The 23,514-nt window shown below is 43.5% G+C and overlaps 1 protein-coding gene across 2 annotated transcripts in view; it reads right to left on the bottom strand.

The window, feature by feature from the left end:
* The window catches only part of SLAIN2 (SLAIN motif family member 2), an 80,100-nt gene that overhangs the window by 26,927 nt on the left and 29,659 nt on the right, over positions 1-23,514 (bottom strand). For both annotated transcript variants that reach the window (XM_040334960.1, XM_040334961.1), the window contains exons 2-4: positions 14,011-14,159; positions 11,355-11,522; positions 704-868 (exon numbers count right to left, since the gene is read on the bottom strand). In XM_040334960.1, coding sequence (XP_040190894.1) covers positions 704-868; positions 11,355-11,522; positions 14,011-14,159 — 482 coding nt within the window. The remainder of the gene's footprint in view (positions 1-703; positions 869-11,354; positions 11,523-14,010; positions 14,160-23,514) is intronic.

Raw genomic sequence — 23,514 nt, forward strand, 5'->3', positions numbered from 1 at the left:
TTGGCCAAGAAGAAGAAAAAAAAAAAAAGCAAAAGTCAAAACACCTCCCCCCAAGCCCAGTGAGCCTAATAGGCTGAGAAGGCTTTAGTTTTTGACAGCTGAATGGCAGGGTAGTGGGGCCAAAATGAACAAAAAGGTTAAATTAGGAGGTTCTTTATGGACAATATATTTCACTTCAGTGACGTAATATATGGAGTCTAATCATGCATCCTAAAAAGATACTAAAAAGGTAAATTTAACCCCCCCCCCCCGCCCCCCCCAAAAAAAAAAAAAAACATACTAACCTGCTCTGTACAATGGTTTTGCACAGAGCAGCCCTAATCCTCCTCTTCTCAGGTCCCACGCTGAGTACCCTTATAGCAAGCCTCTTGCTATGGGGGCACTCGTCCGTGCATCGGACTCAGTGGGAGGGATTGCCCAGTCAACACTATGTTGATGGGGGAATCGTGCAAAAGTTCTTTCCTGAAAGAAAAAAATTTGCTCTGTGTATGGCCTGCATTAGTATTATGAGTTACATGAATACGATAGGGGTGTGTGTGCGCGCGCACACACATTTTTATATTCTTTATTTACATATAGTCCATTATGTTCAGCTGTCATTATGTGAGACTTAATCCAAAGTTAGTCACACAATACAGTCCACAAAACGTGACATAATAAAATGAAAATAAAATAGATTTCTAATAAAATGTTCCATACTCACTATCTTCCTGCATCCGGGCCAATATCTGGACATCTGTGACATCATTTAGCTTGTAATTTGAACCTACGGAGTCTTCGTCCATCTCGGATGTACTGAGCTCACTGTCCACTGAGGATTGTGGGCTGACAGGAGGGGGGTTTCTGTCAGAGGAGCTTTTATACATTCCTAGAGAACAAAACACAGAAATGTATTAAAAAAATAAAAATTCTGCTAAAATGGTATAGCGTAAAACAAAAGGATTTTTCTAACCAATACTGACACTTTCTGGCATATACAGAGTATGCATGTATCCCACTTGAAGCAAATCCCTCCCTCCAAGCCTTTTTAGCAGGATAGGACGACTTTATGTCACATTTGACATTTTTCAGGGTTAAATAGTTTGTATATTAAAAAGTTAGTTAACCATACACGATCAGATTTTTCCGTCCAGGTTCACACTAGCACGATCTTCGACATCGTATGTGATTCGCACCTACACTGCAGGTGCCGATCCAATGCGAGGTCTGTGAGATGCGAGTTCAGCCATAGAGTTGTATGGCTGAAATCACATTAAATTTGCAGTAAAAAAGGGTAGGGACCCCCCTCCTCACTGAAATCAGATTGCATTGGTGTACTCGCCTATGAAATCCAATTCCTGTGTGAGTTCACAGTAGACACTTTGATCTGTAAACTGATCTGGGGGTGTCATTAATGTAGCGACACCCGCAGAGGTTCCCAGAAGGCAGTGTGAACTGCCTGCGGGAACCAGCACAGTAATTACGCTGGTTCCCGCATTGTATCAGGGCCGGTACACACTGCTGCGATGCGGGAACCCTCTTAATCCACTGCGGGTTCACGCATCACATGTATTCTGGTGGCAGTTCACACTGCCCTATGCAAACTGCTGGGAGTGTCAATTAAAAGTTATTGGCACCCCCAAATCAGTTCGCACATCGTAGTGCGATCTGCAAATTCAGACAGGAATCGGATCGCATGGGTGTGACCACCCATGCGATCTGATTCTGCTGTGGACCAAAAAAGGCTCCTGTGCGAGTTTGGTCCGAACGTGATTATGGCCATACTATCTGTATGGCTGAAATCGCATTGCACAGAGATCCTGCAGCGTGAATCGCATCCAATCTTGGACAATGCTGCAGTGTGAACCGGCACTTAGTGACCCTAGGCTCACAATGTATTGACAGCAGCGGTTCGCAGAAGGCAGTGTGAACTGCCTGTGGGAGAGATGCGATGTGGAACCAGTGCTGTAATCGCACTGGTTCCCGCATATCATCAATGCGAACCTAGGCTCCATCTACGCTGGACAATGTGGACAGAGGACTTTCAGCTTCCAACTATTGTTTTTATGCAGGCCCTGCACCCCAAGCTGCCAAATACACAAACAGGGTGTTGAGAACAATTGCAATGAGATAAAAAAAAAAAAAACACTTTGTAACTCTAGGAATTTCAATTTGAGTTATTTCTATTTGTAAAACATCTGTAAAAATACTACCAGAAATGATGTGAAATAAGCATGAACGTTACTTTAGAAGGGCACTTTCCATTTAATTCTGGTGTATAAATAGAACTGGTATAATACTTGGGAATGATTCAGCCCCTTATTAAGCACAAGCTCAGTTTCCAACACAAATTATTTGGTGTACCAAGCCAAATTCCTTTTTTATATATGTTTTGTAAATATTGCCAGGAAACAGACCAAGCAGAACACAACCCCATTATGATGTCAAGGACTTATTTAAAGCACTTTGCCGCAAACATTTTATCCAATCAGTATAATGTTAGATAAGGTCTAGGTCTAGAAATAATGGTAATGCCATCTAGTGCATTTCTCGTTGCTTTGCACGTTAGCGGTGAGTTTTCAGTTGTTGGTTAGAGATCAAAGAGACTGGTTGCTAGGGGCCCTTCCAGCCAAGCATGCGGCTTGATCCTACATGACGACACTACACCCCCTACTTATATCATTAGAGACAAGGAAAGCAAGCTGGGCCATCTACAATGAATTCCTCATGCTGTGGCAGAAATAAGATGCTCCAATCATATAACCAGACATACTTTGCCAGATTGTTTGGGAAATCTGGTCGTTCACATCTGCAAGTTTATAACCAGTTTTTACCTAGGGCTACATTCACAATTAAATCTTTGTAAAGCTGGATACACTCTAAACAATTGTCCTTGGATTTTTTCCTTTAGATTTACCAAAACCATATAACATGATGTCAAACCTAAACACTTTCAATTTGCATGCAATCAGGCTGGACCTTGCACTACACACAGTTGTGCTCATAAGTTTACATACCCTGGCAGAATGTATGATTTCTTGGCCATTTTTCAGAGAATATAAATGATAACACAAAAACATTTCTTTCACTCATGGTTAGTGTTTGGCTGAAGCTATTTATTATTAATCAACTGTGTTTACTCTTTGTAAATCATAATCACAACAGAAACTACCCAAATGACCCTGATCAAAAGTTTACATACCCTGGTGATTTTGGCCTGATAACATGCACACAAGTTGACAAGAAGCTTGCATCTTTCATCCAGTCCACACCACGATACTGCTTACTTTTTTCATGGCATGTTTATTGCAAGATATTCCATTGCCAAGAGCCTTCTGATCCATCAGTGCTACCTGTTCAATTGGGGCTCGGATCTAATCTGCGCCTAGCCACGCAATACTATTGGTTATTTTTAGTTAAATATCTACTTTCATTCTGTATTCCCCCCCCACGACATCCCCTGCGATTCCACGGCCACACTCCACCAGTCGGCACAGCACCTAGAGGTATATGCAGTGCAAGTCTTATTTGATCGAATGTGCTATGGTAGCCACACTTTGCATTAAATGCCCGATGAAGGGACCCTACCGTTGTCCTGAAACTCCTCGGGCTGAATATCTACAAATACCACACACTTACGATCAATAATTGTATTTTGTTTTTACTAGTTCTATCAATGGTGATGTTTGCACCTGAATACATTTTACATTTCTACTAATACCATTTACATATTTTTTTGTTAATAGTCTTTCTCCTTTGTTGCCTTTTAAGTCCCTTACACTTACCTTGGAGGGTATTTGCTCTTTCCATACCTACATTGGGATTGGCAACTCCTCCGGGTCCCACTGGTGGATATACAAGCTGTCATTGATGTTGAAGGGGGCAATACACAGTATTAAGAACTGGGGTATGTAAACTTTTGATCAGGGTCATTTGGGCAACTTCTGTTGTGAATATGATTTAAAAACAGTAAACACAGTTGATTAATAAATGACTTCAGCCAAACACTAACCATGAGTGAAAGAATTTTTTTTTGTGTCATCATTCATACTCTCTGAAAAATGGCCAAGAAATCAAATTCTGCCAGAATATGTTATTTATGAGCACGACTGTAGTTGAAAATAAATCTAAAGGAAATCGAACAAAAGTTGTATAGTGTGCAGCTTAAAGTGGTTGTAAGCAAAGTTACATTATGCATTAAGGTGAAAAAACTTCTGGCAGTCACTGGCCCCCCAGCCCCCCTGTTTTACTTACCTGAGCCCTGATATGTCCCACACCGAGGACGCACCATCTCTCTGCCTAGGGTTCTCGGCTCTTCATTTGATAGATTGATAGCAGCACAGCAATTGACTCCCGCTGCTGTCAATCAAATCCAATGACACGGGTGCCAGGCCGAGCATTCAGTGGCTATGGATGCCAAATGTTGGCATTGGGAGCATGCCCGCAAGGTAACCCCCCAGGAGAGCGCTTCTCCTAGGGGGTTATCTGATGCGGGGAGGAGCTGTTGGGGGACCCCAGAGGAGGACGATCAAGGCCAGACTGCAAAACGAACTGCACAGTGTTGGCAAGTATGATACGTTAGTTATATATATATATATATATATATATATATATATATATATATATATATATATATATATATATATATATATATACACACACACACACACATACATATATACATACTGTAATGATCTTGTAAACCTGCATGCTTGTGCCAATGTCATCGGTGCGATGCATACTAGCCCGTTATGCTTTTGTCTTGCATGGTTTATTTTTTTTTCAGGTTTACAACCACTTTAAGCAGTTTCCTCTTTGCTCGTTGGCAATGCCTTCATTTATAGCACATGGAAATGATACGAGATGGGCAACAATTAGACCAGTCTCTTAAGCTGGATACACCCTATACAACTTTTGTTGTTCGATCTCCTTCAGATTTACCTTCAACTATGTAGTGCAAGGGCCTGCCTGATTGCATACAAATTGAAAGTGTTTAGGTTTGACCACCTATTATATGGTTTGTTTTGGTAAATCTAAAAGGAAACAAAATATGCAGAAAATTTTGTTATAGTGTGTATCCAGCTTAAGGATTAAATTAATAAAACTGTCAGCATAGCAATGACTGTTTTTTTTTATCTCAAACAAGATCAATGTGCATAAATAACAATCAGATATTTGGTGAATCAGCTGCTGCATTCAAAATCGGGAAAAAAAACAAGAAAAAACACCACACGAAAATGTTCGAGTCAACGGATTCAAAATGTATCAATTGGAGCGGTTTGAATTGAGAAAAAAAAAAAAAAAAAAAAATGTAAATTTGAAGAACATTCAAAAATACATACCACACATTTCGAATCCCGAATACAAATTGAACAAATCAACTGAATTTAACAAAACAAAATAACTAGATTGACTTTGTTCTTTAACTCATCATTGAGATGCAATACTCAAAGGGTTGTTAAAGAGTCACACCCAAAGTGTAACTAAACTGAAAAACAAATTCAGTATATAGGAGTCAAATAAAAATTGTCTATAGTTACTTAACCACTTAAGGACCCCTCACTGTATATATACACACGTCATTTTTTTAAAGATGAATATCTTGGTAACGGCAGCAGCTGCTGCCACAACCGAGAGATCCATCTTTTCAGTGAGCGGTCCTGTAAACGATAACGGTAGTCTGTGGCAGATTCGGCGCTAAAACACCGTTATTGACGGCGGGAGATGGCCCCCCCCCCTCCCGCACCCTCCGCCGCTTACCGGAGCCGTCGGCAGAAGCGGAGGCGATCGGGTCCTGTCCCCTGCTCGACTGGGATACGAGTGAGGGCAAAATGGCCCCCACCCATCTCCATAGCATAGCAGGGCGGAAGCGACGTCAAAACGTCACTTCCGCCCATGCTTCTTCTTAAAAAGGGACATTTTCTTGTCGTAATTTTTTCAAATTACCAATTGAGATTAAATATGGGATCTGAGGTCTTTTTGACCCCAGATCTTATATTTAAGAGGACCTGTCATTCTTTTTTCTATTACAAGGGATGTTTACATTCCTTGTAATAGGAATAAAAGTGACCCATTTTTTTTTTTGTGTGTGTGTGTAAAAATTAATAAGAAAACGAAAAAACAAACAGTTTTAAAGCGCCCTGTCCCGACGAGCTCGCGCGCAGAAGCAAACGCATACGTGAGTAGCGTCCGCATATGAAAACGGTGTTCAAACCACACAAGTGGGGTATCACTGCGATTGTTAGCCCTAGACCTTCTCTAACTCAAAAGATGCAACTTATAGAATTTTTTTAAACGTCGCCTATGGAGATTAAGGGTAAAAGTTTGACGCCATTCCACGAGAGGGCGCAATTTTGAAGCGTGACATGTTGGGTATCATTTTACTCGGCAAATTGCAATGACTGCCATTTTATTCTCTAGGGTGTTAGAAAAAAATATATATAATGTTTGGGGGTTTCAAGTAATTTTCTAGCAAAAAAAACTGTTTTAATCTTGTAAACACCAAATCGAAAAAACAGGCAGGGTCCTTAAGTGGTTAATCAGCAGATTGAACTCTTATAGACACGGCCAAGCTTAGAGCATCCACCAGATAAGACTTTATATTGATCTTGTCAAATACACTTATGATTGAAATGACTCCCAAAGGAGTAGGCTTTGAAGGTTCTGAATTGGAGTCAGAAATAATGATAGGGGCCTCAGACATTGGTGAAGTGCCAAGAGGGTCAGAGTTAGTTGCTCTGTCTGAACATCAGACCGATTCATTAATCAGACACAAACTGAAAAAGTCAGCAATCGAGATTATAGGGGAGGGGGTTGGGGACAAACCTACAGTATATAAAAGAACGGGGGTCCCAGAATGTTGGCTAAAGATGTCTGTTCCTGCAGGGGAGAAAGAAAAAAACTGTCCCCAGAAACTGTAGGGGAACGTGGGACAAGGTCACCTGATATAACTGGACTGTCCTCTAAATATCTTTAACAATACATAATATACTTGTAGGTTGTTGCATGACAACTAGGCCCAAATAGAGGCAAGGCCTCAGATACTCATAGGGCAGGGCAGATTAATGTGGAATAAGGTAGAAGCAGCCGGAGGTGACAACATCACTGAAGGCAGGCAGTGGGTCGTACTGGAGAATCTACAAGGGGTTGCCAAGTAGGAGTAGTCCAAGGACAGAAAAGAGGCCGAGGAGCATGTATGCATTGCTGTGCTGCAAGTGAGGTCAACACCGACTTCTCACAGTCTGATTGCACCTTTTGGGGGGTTTAGCTAAAGCCCAGTGGGCAAGAGTTGTGAGGCAATTCCTTCTGTGCCAGAGTCCCAATTCCTCAGCAAATGAGTCAAAGGGACAGGGAATCTCAAAAGAGCAGCCACTGTTGTAGGTCTGGAAAGTGGAGACAGTAGTGCACTATTCCAGTACCAAAAGTTACTAAAGGTCACATATCAAAAAGTGTTACCATAACAGACATCTAATGATGGAGTATGAACCCTGTGTGCTACCCACGCGGCACAGTACAAGGTGCCATGGCAGAGCTGGATGTTCAAAGCAGACCAATTATATTGTCCCATGCGAGTTATTAATAGAGACTGATCGAAATAATGAGAGCATTCATATGGCTAATAGACTCAGAATACGCAGGTCTGAGAGGCACCATTTTGCAGAGAACAGTGCAACATGCAAGGAAGGTAACCTGACAGGATTATGTACTTCCTCACTGTGCGTTTTAACATGTCAGAGGCTGGGTTGTACCAATGCTCTGAATATTGTTAGCACTGTGGGACTAAAGTGGCAGTAAAGTAAAGGTGCAGTACAGACTTGAGATTTATTTAAAAAAAAAAACAAAAAAAAAAAAGACATTTAGCTCTTGGAGATTGCTTTCCCCTGTACTTTTCTCACTGCTGGGGAATTAGCAACTACAATCACAGACAGAATCATCCTCCTGTCCCCCTTAAAGTAGAGGAAATTTCCTTACGTTGGACTTACTACATGAATCCAGCTGAGAAAGAGTCAGAAGCGCCACTAGGGGGTGGCTTCTGGGGCTATAGCCCAGAGTCTCTTACTGGGTGCAGTGGTGCCGTCAGGGCTGGATTGGCCTACCGGGATACTGGGAAATTTCCCGGTAGGCCGCCTGCCCTCAGTGCCATGGGGCCACTTTGGGCTCAGAGATTAGCTTTGAGTAAAAAGAAAGGCCAGTCAGCAGCCTCATTTTCCGGCACCATCCACTTAACTGTTACCTGCAGGCTGCGTAGGGATATGCCTGAGGGCAGGAGAACAGCAGTGGTGCTGGATTTCTCCTTGCATCTAGGCGGCGCCACCCACTAGTCTGGCCTTCGCCAGGTACAGAGGGAGAAAGGGAACCAAGCCACCTTCTCACTGTACCGAGGAGGGAACCCGGAGGAATCAGGTAGGTAAAGGCATGCGTGGAAGAAAAGGGAAGCCAGACTAACCGAGGCTTCCCTCACCCAGGTTCCAGGCGATGCATCCCCTTGGGCTGGAGGAAACACATAAACTGCCCAGTTCAGCAGAAAGACTCCCTTTAATGCTCCTTTAAAGGAGTTGTGAAGGAAAATGTTTTTTTCACCTTAATGCAATCTATGCATTAAGGTGAAAAAACATCTGCTGCTGCTGCTGCCGCCCCCCCCCCCCCCCCGTTATACTTACCTGACCCCTCGAAAGTCCTGCGCGGTCCCTATATCCTCTTTGACGCTCAGCCTGGCCGCTGATTGGCTAGAGCGGATGAATTGAGAGCAGCGCAGCCATTGGCTGGCGCTGCTATCAATCACATCCAGTGACGCGGCGCGCCGAGGGGCGGGTCCGAGTGATACAGTCAGCGGCTATGGCCGCTCGCTGTATCACGGGAGCACGCCCGCAATTAGTGACCACCATGCGAGCTCTCGCATGACTGTGGTGACTAATTGTGGGGAAGACCAGAGACAGCCGCCGAGGGACACCAGAAGACTAACTGCTTCCCTTGCACTAACTGCACAGTGGACGTAAGTATAACATGTTTGTTATTTAAAAAACCCTTAAACATGGGGCAGATTCTGTACCGATCAGAAGGGGATTAGCTCACAGATTCACCTCCTGATTTAAGTAGAGTGGGCGGATGACACAGACAGGGCTCCACTGTCTGTTTACACCCGACTACCCTCCAATCTGCTCTGCCTAAAAGCATGAGGTTGTAGCAGACCAGATCAGACCCGGAGGTAAGCAGGTGTAAAACAGATAATTCCTATGGACTTCCGCCTGTCCATAGGAATGCATGGACCTTCCGATCAGGTTCTCCTGAAAAACACTGACAGGTGGACCTGATTGGACCGTCTGTGTGAAAGGGACCTTAAAGTAATTCTAAAAAGGCAGAATTTTTTTTTCCCCCCCTTAATGCATTTAGATTAAACGCCTCCAGTGTGCAGCAGCCCCCCCCCCCCCCTCCCAATAAAACCCCTCTTAAAGAAACCCAACCTCGACCCTAAAGACCCAAACCATCGCAGACCGGTAACAAGCCTGAATACCATCTCCAAGATCATGGAGAAAGCAGTAGTACAACTGCTTCAGCCCCATCTGGACGACCACAAACTCCTAGATCCCCTACAATCAGGTTTTCGTCCAGGCCACGGCACAGAAACCGCTCTCCTCAAGATATGGGAGGACACCCTCGAAGCAGCAGATGACGGAGAATCATGTCTCCTAGTGCAGCCTTCGACACGGTAGACCACAACATATTGCTCACGCGACTCAAAGAAGTAGCAGGAGTCTCTGACTCGGCCCTACCGTGGTTCGCATCTTTCCTAGAAAAATCGCACTCAGACAGTGAAACTTGGAGGTTTTACATCAGAAACACGGACCATTACATGCGGAGTCCCACAAGGATCACCCCTCTCACCTGTACTCTTCAACATCTACATCCGCCCGCTCCTCAAAATCATCAGCAAACAGGGCATGCGCTACCACTCCTATGCGGACGACACGTAGCTTTACCTTCGAATCACCAACCAAAAAGACCAATTTCATGAACTAGGAAAGTGCCTTACACTGATCGACAAATGGATGACCGAAAGCTCCCTCAAACTCAACGGATCCAAAACAGAACTACTTACCCTTCACGCAAATAGGAAATCCATCTCTAGGACCACATGGACACCACCCACCATCCTCGGACAAACCATCGCGCCAAGCAATAGTCAAAAGTCTCCGAGTCATCTTTGACTCAGACATGACGATGGATGCACAAATAGGATCAGTCGTCAGCGGTTCTCATCATCTGCTCCGCATGCTACGTAGACTCATCCCCTTCATCCCGGAAGAGGACACAGCAGTAGTGGTTGGAACTATCATCAACTCACGACTCGACTACGCAAACTCTCTCTACTTAGGACTACCAAAATACCAGATTTCACGTCTACAAGTCGTCCAGAACATGGCAGCCAGACTGGTAACAGTTAAAAAGCCGTGGGAATCAGTCTCCCCGGTCTTGAGGTCCCTCCACTGGCTGCCCGTACAGGACCGGGTGACTTTCAAGACACTCTGCCTCACCCACAAATGTATTCAGGGCAACGCTCCCCAATACTTAAGCGAGAAAATAAAACCCTACGTTACCAAACGCGTGCTCCGGTCTACCAACCAAAACCTTCTCCAAATCCCTAAATCTCGCTACAAATCTAAGGGAGAACGTAGATTTTCGGTCCAAGGACCACGGCTCTGGAATGCTCTACCCACCACCATCCGCTTGGAAGAAAACCATCGGGCTTTTAGGAAAAAACTAAAGACCCACCTCTTCTGAAAGACCTGTACGACGCTGGATGCCAAGCGCCTTGAGGCGATTAAGTTTGCATTTGTTGCGCTATACAAGTTACTCACTCACTCATCAATCAACTTGGGTACAACCAGCATGTCAAATTTTTAGCATGCAGTTTTTGACAGTGGCTGCAGCCGCCAGCAGTAATCATTGTGGGACAGCTCCCCCCCGCCACGAGAACACAAAAGCTCCGCAGGAGGAATTTCTCTATCAACACTGACTGGGTTGATGGGGGAATTGAGCGATTTTCTTTCCTGAAACCCATGGTTGCAGGAAACAAAATTGCATAATCTATGGCCTGCCTTAGAGCTCACAAACGTTTATTTATAAAAAAAAATCCTAAACTGGTATTGCCCCTCTACAGATGTACAAGTCAGCTACAGCCACCAAAAAAGCATGCTGGGGATATCACCTCAACTATCAAAAACGGAGCAAAATGTGCGAAAAAAAAACATGCAAATTCATAAACAAAATTCTTAAAAGCAAATACATAATGCAGACACGTTTTAAAATGGCACAGAAAAAAAATTGTGTGAAAAAGAAACTCGTTCCCGGTCAAGTAAATACTGATGTTTACTCACCTGTGTTGCTAGGCAGAACCAGCTGCCGCACTACTGGGGGTCTCACTGGAGTGGAGGATGGGGAGCTATAGCCGCTGTTGTATGGACTTCCACTAGGATTGGGACTGTAGGAGCTGGCATAGCTCGATGAACTATAAGGAATGCTGTACATACTCTGCCTCTTGGTGGCTGTAAAATAGAGAAAAAAATACCACAAATATGTTCAGGCATTAAGCTAAGTAGGTTTTATTTTCAATGTTACACAAGAACTATACAACTACATAAATAGATTTGGCCTTATAGAAGAACGGTTTAAAACTCTTAATAGAAATCTATCAGCATGAAGAGGTTTTTTCTTTGTTGACCAAACCCCACCAATGACAGCTATGACTTGGCTGGTACCTCACCCTAAAGCGGTATTAAACCTAAAAATGTATTACCAACAACGCTGTATCCTGGCCTCGGCCAACAAGGCCCAGGCCAGCACTTTGCAGGAGGGGCCAGGAGCGCTCATCACCCCCCCCCCCCCCTCGCCTGCCGTCTGCCAGTCCGGCACTTACCCCATCTAGGTGGCGGGCATCGAGCAGTGGCTCCTGTGTTCTTTCCTCTATCATGACGACCGCGCGTCTCCTCCTCCTATGCGTTCAATAGGATCGCCCGTCCTTTCAGGCAATCGGGAGACGGGTCTCAAGACCCGCTTCCTGATTGGCAGGGAGGAGGATCAGTGTAACAATAGCCAAAAAATAATTCGATTTTGTAACACACCTGGGTGGGCTCAATTCGCATTCTGTGCGCCCCGAGCTCCGCCAATTTTGAAGCCTATTATAGCTTCTATTGGAACCACCCCCAATTGGAATCCATGCGTCCGGCGTCCTGAAAGAGGCCGAAAGCATGGATGGGGGGCGGCGCCGTGCGCTCTTAATAGACGGACCGCCACTGCTGACAGACATAATGTGGGGTAAACCTATCTCTTATAGATCATATAGTGGCCTGGCATCTCTATTAAAGACATCTAAACAAAACTTCAGTGGTTATAGGTTTAGTCAGCTAGGACAGAGATAACTTTGAATGTCTTCAAAATAAGACCAATGCACATCATGTCGATAAAATAACACTCCCTACATAACATACCAAGAAAAACAATGATTTTATTGTAAATCCTCCCAAAGCATTTGCCACTTGTAAAAATGATTTACTCAAGAGACTGAGCATTCAAGTGAAAAGTCACCAAGGCAACTAAAACAAATATCCTGACCCATCAAAATGTGTCCACACGTTGGGGTTAATTTACCAAAGGCAAATAGACTGTGCACTTTGCAAATGTAGTTGAAGTCTCCCTTACTTCCAGTATCAGTGAGCACATAGGACGTGGTTCTAATCTTTCCCAACTTTCCCTCCATAATGGTTTTAGTTGGAGTTCGACCTGAAGGTGGTTCTGCAATTTGCACGAGAGCAGAGACTCTGGGCTCTCTCCTTCCTCAATGGCTCAGACACAGCAGCAGAATCCAGTGGCCGTCAATCCCAGCTCTCAGGAGCAGCATGCATGTCATGTGTGCCTTACTATGGGGTCATTCAGCCTAGGGGGTCAGGAGCACCAGCAGGGGGGGGGGGGGGGTATAACCAGGAGTGCCAGTGAGGGACTAGAGAAGAGGGGGAGGAGAAGGGCTGCTCTGTGCAAAACTATTGACCTTAAGGTGGTTCTATTGGCGTAAGGTTTTTTACCTTAATGCATTTGCTGCATTAAAGGGGAGTGCCAGCCTTTTTTTTAGGTTTATTAAAAGTCAGCAGCTACAAAAAGTGTAGCTGCTGGCTTTTAATAAACAGACACTTACCTGCTCCACGGTTCCAGCGACACGCCGGCCGGGACTCCGCTACTCTCCCCCCCCCCCCTCTCCGGTCAGCGTCTTCATTCCAAGTGTGGGCACCCGGCCATGACAGCTTTTGGCTTCACGGTCGGGCACCCACTGCGCATGCTCGAGCGGTGCTGCACCGTCCGATTGGACAGGCGATCGCCTACAGGGAGGGGCTGCAGTAAGGCGATTAAGCTATTCGCCTTACCAGCCCTTCAGCGGAAGGAGGAAGTGGGACAGGAAGTCCCACTCCTCCTGGAGCCCCCACTCCCCCCCCCCCCAAAAAAATTACATGCCAAATGTGGCATGTAAGAGGGCGAGGAGTGGATTAAGCGGAAGTTCCATTTTTGGGTGGAACTCCGCTTTAAGGTAAAAAGCCTTCTGCAAGCAGCTACCCCCTGCCCCCCCCATATACTTACCCGAGCCCCATCTCAATCCAGCGATGTGCACGAGAGCAGCAGATCACTCCATCCTCGATGGCTCAGAAGCAGAAGCCAGTGGCCGTCAATTACAGCCAGAAGACACGCGTTCTGTGCGTCTAATGGACATCTAGAGCCGACTCAGGAGCGAGCATGCATGAGTGCCTTGCCATGAGGGCACTTGGCAGGGTGGGGGACCAAGAGCACCAGCGCAGGGGCTGGAAACCAGGAGCGCCAGTGAGGGACTGAAGAAGAGGAGGATCGGGGCTGCTCTGTGAAAAACCACTGCACAGAGCAAAAATTACATGTTTTTTTTTTCTTAAACAGCTTGGCTTTGGAACCAACTTTAATAAGGAGAGCACAGCCTGAACTAAATATCATGTGTACAGTGCACAATGTACTACTCACCTGACATTGTTTGCTCAAGTCTGTGGATAAGGTTTTTTTTCGCACACTCCACATCGGGTGTGGGACTGTCAAAAACCTGCCGACACCAAATCAGAGGACTGACTGTTTCATGTGATGAGGGTAACTTTTTCTTTGGTGAAGTATACAACCTGAAAAAACAAAAAAAAAAAAAAAAAAAAAACACACTGTTTAGATTAGAAGAGGGCACAGAGAAAGGATTTAATGTAAAAAAAAAAAAAAAAAAAAAAATGAAAAAAGAAGAAGAAGAAGAAGAAGAAGCTTCCATGTGCATGACAGATACATTTTAGGTGTGTGCTTGCTCTGTCACCATGGAAAAGGTCGTATTTATCTCCAATTGTCATATTACAGACAAAGTGGTATTTCTTAATTAATGAGGGCCATAGCGCCAGCAAATAAAAGTGTGGAACGAAGAACTACCTGTTTATGCAGGTAACTGTGCAAGGCTTATGAACTTGGTGTGGGGTTTTCTAGTACAACCATGGCACCAGAAAAGTTTTGGCAAATGCTTTATTGAATCATTGCCCAATGCCTTATGTCTATGCAGACATGACCATCAGCTAAGGGTATACCTGTATTTGTGATGAGGATGGGAGAGCCATTATTAGTAAAACAAATTGTGTTTTTAAAGCGGCTCCATTTACAGAATTGAAATCTAGTCAATATCAAAGCGTGCCAACACACAAAGTCCCCTCCATCACAAGTGTCACCAATCTGTCCCTTTAAAATACTCCATATTGAGTGCTGCACATCCTGCTGTAGGAGAACCTTGGATAGCAATCATTCTTGAAGAGTGGAAATCTCAGAGACGATCTATAGGATGTCACCAGCCAGGAGTGTAAACAAGTGTCTCATGGGAACACACACTTAATATAGGCTGCCATGACTCAGAGGGTACAGAAAACCATGCGTACATGTGGGCAGCACAAAGACCCCTTACTGTAAACTTTGAGTCAGCCCTGGTTCACACTGGTACGATTTTACATGTCAAATCGGCGACATTTACCGGCAATGGCACCGTCCTAATCAGTGCGGCGCTGCACAGATTTCAAAAAGTTTCTGTACTACTTTTTGCGGATTCGGAAACCTGCACAGATGCCCCTGTAATCGCAGCCGAAATCGGGACCGACAGGCTCTTTACCATGTGATCAGCTGTGTCCAATCACAGCTGATAATAGTGTAAAAGGGAAAATGACCGGTTATCGGTAAGGAGAGCCGTTAGGTGGAATTCCTCAGCGGGGACATCTGCACCGACAACCAAGGCACTGATCAGTGTCTTGATTATCAGTGCAGCCCCATCAGTGCTGTAGGCAAGTCGTTAAATAGTTCCCGATTCTTTCCAAAAAAACGCAGTAGCTGAAAAAAACTCATAGATGTGACCATGTCCCATAGGCAGCCATGTTAAATGGACTGTAGTTTGTTTCTGCAAAATGCACTAAAAAAAATGCATACGTGTGAACCAGGCCTAAAAGAATGAAGAACGACCACTAGTGCTGCTGCTTACAGCAACCAACCACATACTTTCAGAAAACAGAAAGTGACTGCTCGCTATGGGCAGGGGAAAAACAATAAAAAATTTAAATACAAAAACAATTCAAGAGACCGATCGCGGGACATCGGCGGCGATCTGGTCTGCGGAGCTTCAGACCGGGTCGCGTGCCCACGGCGCCAGCGACCCAAGGCATGGGGTCTTAAAGGCGACGTACATGTACGTGCCTGTGCCCAGCCGTGCCATTCCGCCGACGTATATCGCCGTTAGGCGGTCCTTTAGTGGTTAAGAAAGTGCGAACTGTATCCAGTTGACATGAATAAAACCAAAAACCTCTTTTAAAATTTTGATTTAAATATTTGTAGAACAGATCTAAAATAAGATGAAAATCTTGTGTGTTGTCAGGATTCACCACACCCTGAACTTATAAGCAAATCTCAGTCCTGTCACACAAAAAGCACACATCTGTCACACCAAGCTCTACTACTCTATAAATCTGTTACTATGTGTGCAAGGTATGCAGGGCTGAGCAGATCACTGCTTCTGTCTATGAGGTGGAGGGAGGATAGCTTAAAGGCAAACTGACAACAGCTGCCAATTCTGACAGATTACAAACAAGCCTATAAAAAGTATTGTGTGCACAGAACAGACTATGTATGGCTGACACAACCCCCATCATCTGGCCACACACAGGAAGACCAGACAAAATGGTTTCCATCACTAGACAAATTACTACTGCGAAAGGACAGGACACCAAAAAGGCTCAGTTCACACCTAAGGCCCCATGCACATGAGAAGTAAATGCAAACACATGTAAACTCAAGTTTTCAAAGGCAAAAAACGGCGTTTAAAACGCCCGTTTTTGCCGCGAATTTTGCGGCATTTTGCCGCGAATTTCGCGGCGTTTTACCACGTTTGCGGCTATCAGCGTTCATAACAAAGACATTGTAGACCCTCCCAAAGCTTTGAAACGCAAAAACGTTTGCGTCTGAACCCAAAATTTTGCGTCTGAAAAAACGAGCCTAAACCCAACTGCTTTAAAACGCAAAAAAACGTGAATGTGTGCATGGACACATAGGATAACATTAAATGTGTTCAGGGGCAGTTGAAAAAAATGCCCAAATGCCTCTGAACTCGAGTTTACCAGCGTCTCGTGTGCATGGGGCCTATGAGTTTTTTTAATGCTTTTTTTCAGAAACGCACTACAGTCCATTTAACATGGTTTCCTATGGGACACGTTCACAGCCATGCTTTTTTAAGCTTAGAAAGGGTCAAGGACTTTTTTTTAAAGCAAAATGGTGCTTTTTTTGGTTCAACAGACTTCAATGGAGAAGCAGCAAAAAAGCATGTAGTGTGGTTTTGCCGTGATTTGCGTTTTTTTTATCCACCCAACAATAAATTGGGCAAAAAAAAAAAATGCAAAATGCACCACAAAAGCTAATTAAAAGCAAACTGCAAAGGTGCAGGATTTAACCACTTAAAGTGGAGTTTCCATCCCAAAAAATTCTTCATTATTGTGCTCATTAGACCTAAAAAAATAACATTTTTTTTTTACTCGTCTGGAAATGCCTGTTGCTATGCGGTCCCACGAAATCTGCCTTTGAAATCACCTAGGATTCTGACATCTCCCTCTAATGCTCCTGGGAAATGTGTGTCATCATTTCCCAGGATGCAGTGCGCTGTCCAATTATCACTCCCCATCCAAGACTTCCAGGAAGTAAGTGCGTGTAGGCTTCACAATGCCCACAAGCAAAATGACAAGGGTGTGGACATAGTTTTATAAACTATCTTTTTTGAATATCTATGCGGATCGGCGGCGGATTGCAAAATAGTAAATGACCGGATTTATATTATAAAAACGCAGGATGAAAAGGACATACATTTAAAAAATGCCAATTGTGGTTGTTACTCCGCTTTAACCCCCGGACCATATTGCTGGTCAATGACCGGGCCACTTTTTGCGATTCGGCACTGCGTCGCTTTAACCGACAATTGCGCGGTCGTGCGACGTGGCTCCCAAACAAAATTGGCGTCCTTTTTCCCCCACAAATAGAGCTTTCTTTTGGTGGTATTTGATCACCTCTGCGGTTTTTACTTTTTGCGCTATAAACAAAAATAGAGCGACAATTTAGAAAAAAAAATAATATTTTTAACTTTTTGCTATAATAAATATCCCCAAAAATATATATAAAAAAAAATTTTCCTCAGTTTAGGCCGATACGTATTCTTCTACATATTTTTCGTAAAAAAAAAAAAAAAAAAAAAAAAAAATCGCAATAAGCATTTATTGATTGGTTTGCGCAAAAGTTATAGCGTTTACAAAATAGGGGATAGTTTTATGGCATTTTTATTAATACTTTTTTTTTACTAGTAATGGCGGCGATCAGCGATTTTTATCGGTACTGCGACATTATGGCGGACACTTGACACATTTTTGGGACCATTGGCATTTTTATAGCGATCAGTGCTATAAAAATGCATTGATTACTATAAAAATGCCACTGGCAGGGAAGGGGTTAACACTAGGGGGCGAGGAAGGGGTTAATTATGTTCCCTGTGTGTGTTCTAACTGAAGGGGGGGGCTGACTTGGGGAAATGACTGATCGCTGTTCATACATTGTATGAACAGACGATCAGGCATTTCTCCCCCCGACAGGACCGGGAGCGGTGTGTTTACACACACAGCTCCCGGTTCTCGCTCTGCAATTAGTGATCGCGCCCGCCGGGCGCGCGCCCCTATTGGCTGAACGGCGACATGACGTATACCTATGTGATCTCTCCCAGCAGAGCCGACCGGCAGCTGTATAACTGCGGCGGCTGGTCGGCAGTGACACAAGGTGAGGGACGTGTCAGCAGCAGGTGAGTGGATGCCCGCTAACAGGCGCTGCCATGATGGCTCTGAAATGACAGGTGCTCTTTAAATGCAAGGACTCAGATCTTTGGCAGAATCCTGGCAGATAGACTTGCTGGGGTGATTTCCCCATTAGTGCACATAGACCAATCAGGTTTCATCCCCAATAGGCAGATCACGGATAATATCAGGCTTGTTACCAACATAATCCAGGATGCAAATCTTCATGCTCGCCAAACATGTCTCCTTAGCCTTGATATTCACAAGGCGTTCGACAGCGTCAGCTGGACTTACCTAAATTATTTACTACCCAGATTTGGAATCTCTGGAGCATTCTTGCAGGGGTTTAACGCTCTTTATAACTCCCCACAAACACGCATCCGTTTACCTGGTATCAACTCTGACTTCTTCCCCTTGGGCAGAGGAACAAGACAGGGCTGCCCATTATCCCCGCTCCTCTTCGCCCTAGCTATGGAGCCACTTGCCCAAGCTATTAGAGCAAACCCAGACATAAAGGGCTATTCTAAAGAGCATCAGGAATATAAAATTAGTCTGTACGCTGACGATGCTCTGATATATATTACAAATCCCCATACCTCCCTACCCATACTACTTAAAGTCCTAGAACTCTTCCACAAAGTATCCGGACTCAAAATCAATCTCAGCAAGTGCTCCGCTCTACCCATCAACATCCCCCCAGACTCACTCACTCTTCTCCAAACCAATTTCCCCTTCACATGGATTTCATCCTCAATCAAATATTTAGGTGTCAACATCACCCCACTTCATAATGGTCTCTTTAAGGCCAACTACACCCCCTTGTTCGCTCGTATTACCACCCTCCTGAATACCTGGTCCAAATATCATATTTCATTTTTGGGCAAAGTTTGTGCAATTAAAATGAATATACTCCCCAAATTATTATATTACTTTCGTACCATACCAATTAATGTCCCTAAATCTAAACTCGAAGCACTACAAAAAAGCATTAACAAATTTATATGGGCAGACAAAAAACCGAGATACAGCTACGCTTTACAATATAGATCTCAATCCAAGGGTGGTTTGGGTCTTCCCAACTTATGGAAATATTTCCTAGCCGCACGTCTCTCCCAGATTTCCCAATGGTACTCCCCAAATAAAAAATATCCCCTGGATTAGCTTTGAGACCTCATCCATACAACCGTTACACCTTCAGGGAATTCTTTGGTCCAAATATGTTCTTTACCGTGACCTAATTAAACGCAATATTATAGTAGCTCATGCCTTCAAACTCTGGCAAACCTCCAGAGACATTTTTTCACTGGCTTCAGAAGTCTCTCCACTCACATCATTCTTAGGTGACCCCAGACTACCCCTTGCATATACAAACAATCATCTATTTTCCGCCTGGACTGATAGGGGACTAACATCTCTAGGTTCGCTGCAGTCTAAATGGTCATTTAGATCATTTGATTCCTTCCAAAAGGACTATAACTTCCCCTCTTCAGAATCTGAAAGATATCTGCTAATCAAATCTTTTTTTCTTTCGCACTTCTCACTTTCCACAAATCCTAATATCACGATATTCGAGAGAATATGCAAATCTACATCCAGAGATAGAGGCATGATCTCTAAGCTCTATAATTACCTTAATGACACCTCTGCCCCGGAAAAATCACATCCCATGATCCAATGGGAAACAGAATTAGATTTCACCCTCTCGCCTGACACTTGGCACTCCATGTCAGAAAACCTCCGTAAAAGCAATAAAGCGGTATCCTTTAGAGAAACACCCATAAAGCTATTTACAAGGTGGTATCTCACACCATCAAAAATCCATACCTTCTACCCTTCAGTATCCCCTAACTGCTTCAGGGGCTGCCAAGCTGACGGTACTTTACTCCACACATTCTGGAGCTGCCCTCGTCTCTCACATATATGGCTGGAAGCAGCTCACAGAATGGAAACCTCTTCCAAACACAAGATTGCCCTCACACCACAAATCTGCCTCCTATATGGTAATGCCCCAAATATCCCACTCCCATGCATCAGACTCCTCCACTCACTTTGTAGCTCAGTGCAATGGATGATAGCCCTTAACTGGAGGTCTGAGGAATTGGTATGGTCACAGGTTCTTGATAGAATGGAGCTATTGAAGCTTTCGGAGAGAATATTTCACACAATTAACGATAGCCTTCACATCTTTGAAGATAAGTGGTCATACTGGTAATTCTCTGTGGTTGCTTCCAATAATGTTGTGATATTCCCTCAATCTCTAAAATAACGTTATCATATTCATTTTGAATGTACTCAGAAATATTCAATGCAAGATTGTTCACATGTTGCTTTAATATTTGTATACCTCCGAAAAATTTCTGTACTTTATATTTTTACCTATGCTTGTACTACAATATGCTACTCAATAAACTTTTGTAAACAAAAAATAAATGCAAGGACTCATTTTTGCTAATAGCTAGAATCTTTAATATGGTTTCATTCAGGCCACCAGGCCTTGCATTTTGCACACTTACCTGCTTTACCCATAGGTAGAGGAACTTCATTAAAATATTCCCAAACTGGGTCTTTTGTTTACGGCCTGCTGCCATTTTGCTCCTCAAGGGAAGAATAAAGCACTTCAAGTTATGTGCAGAAAGATCACAAGGTTTATAAGCGGCTTAAAAGGTTTCACTTTCATTTTTACTGCTTGCCCTTCCTCCTAAACTAAGAGCCAGGTACAGATGCATTTCTCTTCAATCAATCTAGTTTGTAGTGTACATAGATTTTCAAAACAATGGAATAAAGGAATATTCCTGAACTTTGTTTTATCTCATAGTTACTGTGAATGCATCAATGCAGTGCATGTTATTTCAGCTTGCAGAGCTTGGATTCATTGAATGAGTTTACCAAAAATGTAAATATTGTAGAATGTACAGCCTCATGCTACATAACTAAGCTCCATTTCATGGTGAATACATTAAATTATTATTGTATCTTAAATAAAAAAAACTATCTTTAGATGGATTTTTACTCCATAAGCATTTTATTAACCAGTTGCCTACCATGGGCATCTTACAAACGTCCATAAAACCCCCTCTGTACACAGGAGGTGTCGTATACACTTATCTTTTCTCATTTCCTTCTGCTCAGCTACTGTGCACAGCCCATGAGATCCTATGACTGGGAGCCAGTCAGATGTGTTCCTCACTGACAATCTCAGTGTATTCAATTCACGTAACATTTTAAGCCAAAAACAACAAACAAGTAACACAGTAGCCATCATATCTCCTGCATTCCCCGTCAGACAGATTTGTGAATGAGAGCCAGCTGACAGAGGAAAGTTTTTATTGTTTTCACACAGAGTTAATTCTAAGGGCCCTTTCACACATACGGACAGTAGGTCTGTATTTCATCCATCCATCCATTTTCGGATGAAATACAGACATACATGTATCCCTATGGGATTGCAGATGTCATCCGCTGACACCCGATCTCATCGGTCCCCGCTATGGTCCGATTCTGCAGATGGAAGAAGATCCCATTTTCCATCCGGACAAGCGGATAAGAAAGGTGCGGATCCTCACGGGATCTGTACGTGGGAAAGGGCCCTTAAGGCCCATACACACGACCGGACGGACGTGTTTTAAATCGGACAATACCACTGTCTGTATGCTCCATCAGACAAATGTTTTCGGTTTTTCAAACGAACAAAAATTCGCTGTGCATGCTCTCAAACTTTCCGGCAACAAATGTCCAATGGAGGATAATCCGATCGTGTGTACACAAGTCCATCGGACTAAAATCCAAAGTTCAAATGAGCATGCTCAGAACCAATGCTAAAGATCAGACAACAGAAGCAGAAGTTGCCCAAAGGGTGGCGGTAAAGACCTGAAAGTTCACGTGATTTGGTGAATGTTGGCTGAGAAAGTTCTGCCATGTGTATGCATACCAAGTGCACGCCCCTTCGGACAAAAATCCACTGGGAAAAAAAAATAAAAAAATCAGATGAATTGAGATTGTGTGTATGAGGCTTTTAATTAACCAGGACATGCTCTGAAATATGGTCTGGTCCATAGGGGGTAAACAGATGCGAGAGCCAAAGTGGTTAAAATACATTTTATAATTTTTTTTATAAAAATCCAATTTTAAATTAAAAAAAAATAAATAAAAAAAATGGCAAAACGGCAACAGGGTCATAGCTCACTGATGCATTCGGCTGGCTCGTGTAGCTTAAAAAGTAATTGCTGGTTCCAATAGAAAGGTGTCAGAACACACAATTTGTCATGCATGGGGCTTGGTAGCCTCAGACCAGTCAGGGTGCCCATGCTGACCCGTGACCACAGTCAAAAGCACCTTCAATGAAGTACCAGAAATGGACCATAGAGCAAGAATGGTTTGGGAAACAATGAGTTAAAAAAGGTGTTGACTTGGCCCCCAAATTCTCCAGATCTCAATTGAATTGAGCATCTGTGGGATGTGCTGAAAACAAATCCAATCCATGGAGGCCCCACCTCACAACTGTGAAAAAATGGGGAAGCAGCCGCGCTAATATATTAAGTGGTAAAAAGTAAATACTACTATGTGACAATCAAATGTGATAAAGTGAAGCTGCACCTTACTGGATATATACAAACAGTGAAAACATATGGAAAAAAACAAGATGCGCTACACATAATAAAATGTAAACATGTGTCCAAAAACAAATGAATTGAATCATCCGTGAATAATATGGGGAATATAAATGAACAACAAATTATCAGAAAAAAATCCTTGAAGGAAACACAAAAAAAAAAAAAAAAGTCCTTTCACCAGTGAATATGAAAAGAAAAGTCCATATTGGTAAGTGACAATCCAAAAAGAAGAGACCTCCACCAAACGAGTATTGAATCTGCTTACCAGATTCCCGGTGGTCTCTTAATTAAAAGAAGACCCCAGGTAGCATGAAGATCTTAAACTCTGCAGAGTCAAGGCTTGTAGGACAATCAGGACAACGATCTCGGTTGCACTCCAGTGTTAAAGGATACGGTGACCATACCACATAAAAAACATAGGAGGCCACAATAGTGTAAATCCGTAAAGAATTACTTTATTTAAAAATTTATAACAAAAACACACTTACAATTTAGCAGTGTGGCAGGTGACGTCAGCTCCTCCCACACTGGCGTTT

The sequence above is a fragment of the Rana temporaria genome, chromosome 1, assembly GCF_905171775.1.
Source record: "Rana temporaria chromosome 1, aRanTem1.1, whole genome shotgun sequence".
NCBI classification, from domain to species: Eukaryota; Metazoa; Chordata; class Amphibia; order Anura; family Ranidae; genus Rana; species Rana temporaria.